The sequence below is a fragment of the Choristoneura fumiferana genome, chromosome 9, assembly GCF_025370935.1.
Source record: "Choristoneura fumiferana chromosome 9, NRCan_CFum_1, whole genome shotgun sequence".
Taxonomy (NCBI): Eukaryota; Metazoa; Arthropoda; class Insecta; order Lepidoptera; family Tortricidae; genus Choristoneura; species Choristoneura fumiferana.
In genome coordinates this window covers 16,959,201-16,967,788 of record NC_133480.1, presented here as the reverse complement: position 1 = coordinate 16,967,788, position 8,588 = coordinate 16,959,201, and the positions used below count along the sequence as shown (strand labels likewise).

General features: G+C 40.5%; 1 protein-coding gene across 4 annotated transcripts; it reads left to right on the top strand.

Moving 5' to 3' along the window:
- Positions 1 to 735: 735 nt before the first annotated feature.
- Positions 736 to 4,031, top strand: LOC141430879 (uncharacterized). 4 transcript variants are annotated; one of them, XM_074091746.1, is made up of 2 exons: positions 736 to 997; positions 2,694 to 4,030. In XM_074091746.1, the coding sequence occupies exons 1-2, from the start codon at positions 962 to 964 to the stop codon at positions 2,997 to 2,999; spliced, it is 342 nt and encodes a 113-aa protein (XP_073947847.1). In that variant the 5' UTR covers positions 736 to 961; the 3' UTR covers positions 3,000 to 4,030. The 4 variants fall into 4 exon arrangements, with proteins under 4 accessions (XP_073947847.1, XP_073947846.1, XP_073947845.1 ...); XM_074091745.1 differs by lacking the exon at positions 736 to 997 and adding an exon at positions 1,030 to 1,147 and having other exon boundaries at positions 2,694 to 4,027; XM_074091744.1 differs by lacking the exon at positions 736 to 997 and adding an exon at positions 1,348 to 1,515 and having other exon boundaries at positions 2,694 to 4,031.
- The last annotated feature ends 4,557 nt before the right edge of the window (positions 4,032 to 8,588 follow it).

Here is an 8,588-nt window from a genome sequence, read left to right as displayed (position 1 = left end):
TTTAACAGTCGGGCGGGTCCCATTACTGGTGAGTAATTTTTAAGGTTATCATGATTTTGACTGGGCTCCGACTGTTCAACATTTACCTTAAGGCCGCCTGTAGACGTCCGTTGCTTTCACCGGAAAACGGTCGTTTTTTTTCCTGGACTTGCGGTGTTGTTGTAGAGTTTACAGTGAATGTATGTACATGCACCGGACACTTGTCCGGCGACGAAGCTATAAGTACAACACCGCAAAAAAAACGGACGTCCACAAGCTGCCTAAAGACTAGATGTTTTTCCTTTTTAAGGCAATGTGGTGTATTGTTTTTTTATTATTCAATTTAGTTATCAACTTTAAGTAGTATTTAATTTTTTTTTTATTCGATGGATAACGAGCAAGTGTCTCCTGGTGGTATTACAACTGGCAATTGCAGATGCGTTTAGATAAGATGGAATACTCAAGTGCAGTTATTTCACCGGCTTACTCTCCAAACTGCAAGCACTGCTGCTTCACGGCAGTTAGCGAGCAAGATGTGGTAGCAATCCGGGCAAGTTACCACCTGCAAAATAAAATTTATAGTAGGTATATTGAATATTATGATTTTTGAACGTAGTAAAATGAAATTATGCTAAAAGTTTGTATGACGATTGAACGGCACCCCATTTCTTCACCATCATCATCATCAGCCTATAGCAGACATACCCCCCCCTTCCCCCAATGAGCGCCATTGCACCCTGTCCTCACGTAGACGCATCCGAAGAAATGATATCAAATGTGTAATGAATTAATGTAGTTCCAGTATTGCGATAGCTAGGAAGTACCGTGAATAGGTAGGTACTCTGATAAAGTAAACGGGGATGTACTCTACATGCGACAGCAACGTTAGTAAGTATTAGTTTGTTGTAAAGTCTGAATCATTTGACACTAACCTTATACTCGTAAGCAAGTGCACCGTAGATTCAATTAAAAATATTGTGAAATGGATCTAACCATTTATCTCTGGATTGCATTCATGGTAAGTTTACGAAATTATGTGGGTAGTATTACTTTGTTGTAAAGTCTGATTCATTTGACACTAACCTTATACTCGTAAGCAAGTGCACCGTAGATTCAATTAAAATATTGTGAAATGGATCTATCCATTTATCTCTGGATTGCATTCATGGTAAGTTTACGACATTATGTGGGTCATCACATTATAATGATCATCAGTTTATCTGAACATTATGGTAGGTTGAAAAAAAAATGTGTCAGATTCTAAATAAACCCGCGTAGCTCACCCAAAAACAGTGATACTTATTTGACATTTCGGAGATCAGCGCCTCTAGCGGCAAATTCATACACAATCTTTCATTGGTTCTTCAGTCTATGACTGGTGCCGGTTACTCTAGAAACGATTATTATATAATTTATCGTGTTCTTCTTATATTCAATGAACATAAACATAATGTTACCTACCTACTGTTAGTTATGGAGTTACAAATTAAAAAAATATAAATAGATGCTGGTGGGGTATGGACACCATTGGGCCAAGTACGTAACGGACAGGTACTGTTGAGTAATTTTTGATTATTATATAATTTATTATTATTATATTAATTTAGATTTTTTGTAATTTTTTTATTATATAATTGTATTTTTTTGTTTTGATTGATTTATTGTGATTGATTTTATATAAATTCTGTCAATGTATAATTTAAAAGTATAATATAATAGATGAAGTACTACACTGAAATAAAATAGTTAATTTGCTTTAGAAAGTATAAAATTGGTCTTATAAATATTGCTAATATACAGTGACATGCCTAACCATATTTATACATTTAGCATCTCATCTTCTAAATTTCTTTTTTTTAGTTAAAGTAGACGTAATAAGTAAAAGTTACATCCAAACCTAGATTAAATACTTACTGAAATTAACGATTAATATTTAATCTAATTTTTATGCCTGTTTTTTTATAAATTCTGATTAGGTAACTTTACACTTTCTCAAGGCAAAAAGTAGTTCTTCGGACCGCCTAAAGTAACTAAAGTCCCCCAAAAGATACAGAAATTGCAGCCAAGTAGTGGTACCTAATATTTAAGTTCTTACTATATACAGAATTATACCAAGATTACACATATATTATCATATTATGTCATATTGCTATTATGCAATTAATCAGTCTTAGACAACGGTATTTGCGACATTGCTCAGTAATTGGAATTTCTGAGAGAATGTATGAAAGTAACCTGAACTATTCACCTTAGTATTGCAGACCATGCTGAATTAAATTTGCCAATTAGACATTTCAACGTCGATTTAAATGTAAAATGGAAATGACTTTCAAGGTAGTTTTTTTTGCATTATCCTCCACGCTATATATGAGCTACTTTGCGCAGTTTACCCAAAAATTAACTTCTGTAGTTTTCTTTTAGTGACAAGAGATGGCACTACATGGTATTAAATCAATGAGTTTCATTCACTCTTAATAATTTATCAACAAAATTAACTATCATACTCCGTTGTTTGTAAGTTTAAAACAATAATGCTTTTAGTTTGCATGCTAAGATTCGATTGGACTCACCACTTATAACTACAATAAAAAGTAGGTCCTCGGTCAATCCTTCCGAAGAACTAGATGGCGTGCTAAAGCCACTAACTCGTGGCGCCATCTATCGAAACTATCACACGTTACGACGATACAAATTTTTCTTTCAACTTATTCCAGATTATATTCAGTTTGGTGGTATACTGCTGCATATACTGCAGGCGCTTCAACAGAGAAGCAGCCAGAGAAAGCAATGGACATCACATCACAAATCAGCATCGAAGTAACAGCGATAACGACATCAGTTACTGGGCTAACGGATGGCCGGTTGCTGATCTTACTGACTTCAACGTTGATGACAGACATCAGCATGGTCCAACAGAGAGCTATCAAGGATATAGTCATGATTGTGGAACAGATCATAAATATAGTCATCACGAATGCGATACTGGACGTATTGGTGAATTTGGCTTTCATCACGTATAGTGAAAGTGTTAGTTGATATAATTATAATTAGGTATATTATGTTATAAATCGCGCACTTTATAGCTAAAAAGCCCGGGGCTCGGGAGCTTTAGGATCTCGAAAACGGGTCCAAAGACTTCGATGAAATTTGGTATGTAGGGGTTTTCTGGGATGAAAAATTGATCTAACTTGGTCTTATCTCTGGGAAAACGATTTTTCCGAGTTTTAGCCCGAGCAAAGCTCGGTCGCGCAGGTACTATTATTTATATGGATAGAGTAAATCAATTATGATGTAATAGGTCGATAAACTCTTGAGTGATGCGGTTAGTTTTTATAAGGAACACAGTATTTAGATAAGATTATTGCATTGTCTGTTTGAGTTTAAGTATAATGTGATGTTAAGGTATTATTTGAAATGATCAAGTACAACAAAATATTTTTTTTTATTAAATACCAATGAAATCTCATTTTAAACGAAGATTGTTTTATTCTTTAACTCATAAAAACAATAAATTAGTTCAAAAAGTTCAGGCTCCTGATAAATGGTATTAGCAATTACTAGTACACTAGGTAGTATGAATGAGAGGTGGATACAGGCCACTTCCAATCAAAGCACATGGAGGTTCATGGGGGGAGGCTTATGTCAAGTTATGGACACAACAGGGCTTCCTAATATTTCGGCGAATAACGTTTGGCAACCTGTTTTATTTCGCTACTTTTCATTCAACTTTTGAGATCTATTTTTGAAACTGAAAATATTTCAATTTTTTTATAAAACGAACCTAACCTAACCTAAACGGTTTTACACGATGGCTCTGAAATAAATCCTGAAATATTTACAGTTTTAGAGTTTGCAAAATGAAAAGTTGCGAAATGAAACAGGTTGCCAAACGTTACGTTGCGAAAAGGCAGTACCCGGTCCAACAGTGGACTTTCTACAGCTGATTAATGATGATGATGATGATGATGAAGTAGTATGGATACTTTGTATTTAATTGCTAGTTGATTGCAAGGATATCTTGCAGTTATAATCTTTACTAATAACCATTTGTAAACGGTTTTATTGTATGAAGTGCCGAAGGTAGACTTATGTTTTGCAGGTGTATGCAATAATGTATTATGTTCTTCGGTCATCTCTGGAGTCTTAACAATCTAAGAAACAGCTGGACGGATTTTAAAATATGAGATAGGTATCATTAGATTTGTCAAAATTGTCAGTGACGGAAATGAAAACGGGGGATTTTTTAAAATTGTATCAGTAAATAAATTTAGCCCATTTTTAAATTTACCATTTTCAGGTCATCAAAAAGTATCTACGAAAAAAAACATTACTGGGAGTTTTTGAGCTGGTCACGTTTTTGAACTGAAGTTCAACTTAGACTAGCTAATACATGGTGACAAACATGCATACTCTTACTTACCTACATGCGTATAAACCGCTACAGAGAAGGTCTGCACTCCAACTGCAACGTAACAGCCAACTGCTGTTATTTCTAATATTATTTCAAGATCTACCCATAAATACAATTACCTCTAGAGCTTACTGTTGTCAAATTAAATTGGACCACCATTTTTTATTTTTGTTGAATACCTACATACTTGTGGCATGCATGTTCGACAATACGCTGCACCACCTGAAAAACAGAAAAGACTACATTAGGATATAAGTTAACGAAAATGTAAAATATAACAATCAATACTCACGACGATGATGATGATGTCGTCGAGTCGTCGTAAGGCAGTCGCCGCGAGAATCGTGTAGTAGAAACGGCTTGCGCCGTTCCGCGCGGCATACCCTGCGCACCCGCCGGCGCCTCCTCAGTCGCCTGCTAACCCGCTTGCTGTATGCACGCTACCCGCTCGCCGCGCTCGCTCGATAGCTACCGCCCGCGATCTCTTTTGCTTATTGTATTTCTGCTTCCTACTTCATCCTCTCAACTATCAGACTGTTACCTGTGCTTGTGCTGTGCTTGTAATCCTTCTGCAATAAATAAACTATAGTGTACAAAATCGTAGTGTGTCAATCGCTCCACACGGCAATACTTACCTACCGCCTCAGGAACAGGACATATCACGTACGTACCTATACTGGTGACCCCGAAGAACACCAACAGCAAACCGATTAATAATGTCTGACGCAGACAATCCCAAGAAGAGCGACGAAAACAGTGCAGGGAGATCAAATGAGACATTTACACCTCACGACATTTGTCGTGTCGCCGTGCGCCCGCCCCCGTTTTGGCCCGAAGAACCTGCTGTGTGGTTTGCGCAACTAGAAGGCAACTTTGCCCTCGCTGGAATCAAGGACGACGACACCAAATACTATTATGTCCAATCAAATTTAGAGCATCGATACGCAGCTGAAGTAAAAGACATTATCATTTCCCCACCGGCGAAGGGCAAATACGAGAAAATCAAAAGCGAGCTAATAAAGCGCTTATCAGTAACGAGGGAAAAAGAAGTTAAACAATTAATGCTAACCGAAGAAATAGGCGATCGACGTCCAGGACAATTTTTAAGACACTTGCAGCACCTGGCAGGGCCAAAAGTACCAGAAGAATTCATCCTCGCAATGTGGACAAGCCGTCTGCCGAGCAATATTCAAACGGTGATCGCTTCACAACCTAATTTGAGCTTACAAGATTTAGCAGACTTGGCAGATAGGGTGTTCGACATAGTACCAGCAACACCGCAAGTAGCTGCAGCTCAAGCACCCACAACTGCCCTGGAAGCGATGTCCAAGCAAATTGAAGCTCTAACCCAGCAGGTCGAAGCACTCTCAACACGTGGCCGCAGTTCGCGCTCAAAATATAGCGGCAACCACGGCAACAACTCTAGAAGATCAGAGTCCAATTATAGAAGATACCCAACCTGCTGGTTTCACTTCAAGTTTGGAAAAAAAGCTACAAAATGCATAAAACCCTGCAACTTCAAACAGGAAAACTCTCAAGACAGTCAGTAATGGCGACGAACGACTGTCTATATACACCCGGTCGCCTGTTTGTTACGGATTTCGGCAGCAAGATACAATTCCTAGTAGATACTGGCAGCGATCTTTGCGTATTTCCTCGCACTGCCCTTCAAGAACGCCGGCCTAAAAGCACTTACCAACTTTACGCCGCAAACGGATCCCCCATTTATACATACGGATCCACGCAGCTTAAACTCAACCTAGGCTTAAAGCGAGAATTCACTTGGTGCTTCACCGTTGCAGACGTCACAAAGGCCATCATCGGCGTCGACTTCCTGTCCTTCTATGGTCTAGTAGTTGACTGCAGAAATAAACGGCTCATAGACAGTACAACAGCAACAGCAACAACAGCAACCCCGGTTTCCCAGGCACATACTATTTCTTCAGTCAAAACTACAATCAGTAACTCCAAATATCACGAACTGCTGCGTAGTTTCCCGGACATAACACGCCCTGCTGGAATTCGCACCACATTGCAGCACAACACGGTTCACCATATTAGGACTACGTCGGGACCTCCAGTCAGCTGCGCTCCGCGGAGACTAGCACCGGACAAGCTGATGATAGCTAAAAAAGAGTTCGAGGATATGTTAAAAAACGGCACCGCAAGACCCTCAGAAAGTGCATGGTCGTCGCCACTTCACCTCGCTCCAAAAAAGAATAACGGATGGCGACCGTGCGGGGACTATCGAATGTTGAACGCCCGCACGGTCCCAGATCGCTATCCCATTCGCCACATTCAAGATTTTACTCATAATATTTCCGGCTGTCACGTGTTCTCGACGATTGATTTGGTAAAAGCGTACAATCAGATACCAGTCAATGAAAACGACATACCTAAAACAGCAATCACTACACCATTCGGCCTCTACGAATTTCCATTTATGACATTTGGTCTGCGCAACGCCGGCCAAACGTTTCAACGATTTGTAGACGAGCTCACCCGAGGACTAGACTTTTGTTACGCATATCTAGACGATTTCCTAATATTCTCACGGGATGAACAGGCGCACGAAAATCACCTTCGCCAACTTCTTACGAGACTTCGAGAGTACGGGATGGTAATAAACGTATCCAAATGCGTTTTTGGAGCGCCAACGGTGAATTTTTTGGGATACAGAGTGTCATCCGCCGGAATCAAACCATTAAATGATAAAGTAGAAGCCATCAAACAATTTCCACGGCCGAAGACAGTAAAAGAACTAAGGCGATTCCTGGGGATGCTGAATTTTTACAGAAGATTCATTCCCGACGCTGCGAGGATTCAGGCCCCACTTAACGCGCTGTTGACGGATTCTGTAAAAGGCTCACACCCCGTAAGAATCGAAGGAGATGCCCTTTCGGCCTTTGAAAAATCTAAAGAAAGTTTATGCCAAGCCACACTCCTGGCACATCCAGACCTAGATGCAAAAATAGCACTCGTCACAGATGCGTCGGATATAGCTATTGGCGCAGTCCTCCAACAGCACAAAGCTGGGGACTGGGAACCACTTGCCTTCTTCAGCCGAAAGCTCAGTCCATCGCAGCAGAAATACTCCCCATACGATAGGGAGCTCTTAGCGATTTACGAAGCGATACGATACTTCAGACATATGCTGGAAGCTAGGCACTTTACAGTGTACACCGATCACAAGCCAATCTCTTTCGCATTTAACACACGAAAAGACAAATGTTCGCCACGGCAATACCGGCACTTGGATTATATCAGCCAGTTCACGACCGATATACAACACATATCCGGAAAAGAAAATGTCGTGGCTGATACGTTGTCACGCGTAGAAGAGCTGGTACAACCGGTAAATTTGGAAACACTAGCAAAATCACAAATCACGGACGCCGAACTGAAGGAACTTATAAACGGTGAAACTTCTCTGGACCTAAGAAAAGTGGCACTTCCAGGCACTAACATGGAGTTATACTGCGACTTCAATGGCCAAAACCTAAGACCGTACGCTCCTAAACAGATGAGAAAACAAATATTCGAAAGTTTACATTCCCTAAGCCATCCAGGCGCCAATGCATCTATAAAACTAGTTACTCAACGTTTCGTTTGGCCGGGCATAAAAAAGGACTGCAGAGAGTGGGCAAAGTGTTGCCACGCCTGTCAGCGATCAAAGGTAACGCGGCACGTATCTTCACCACTGAGCACATTCCGACTTCCTCATGCCAGGTTTACGATCGTGCACATCGATCTTATAGGACCATTGCCGGTATCAGAAGGTTACCGATATTGCCTGACCGCTATCGACCGGTTTACACGCTGGCCTGAAGCAGTCCCAATACAGGACATAACAGCAGAGACAGTGGCTAAAGCTCTAATATCAAATTGGATAGCACGTTTCGGTTGCCCTACGGATATAGTAACTGACAGAGGGAGACAATTCGAATCGTCACTTTTTAAATACCTTGCTGAAATGGTGGGGTTCCAACACAAACACACAACTGCCTACCACCCAGCAAGTAATGGAATGGTGGAGAGACTACATAGGCAACTTAAAGCCGCCATAGTCTGTCACGACCAGACAAATTGGACGGAGGCACTCCCATTGGTCTTGCTAGGCATCCGCAGCGCCTTTAAGGAAGATATACAAACCTCATCCGCAGAGCTCTTATATGGAGAACCTCTTAGACTCCCCGGC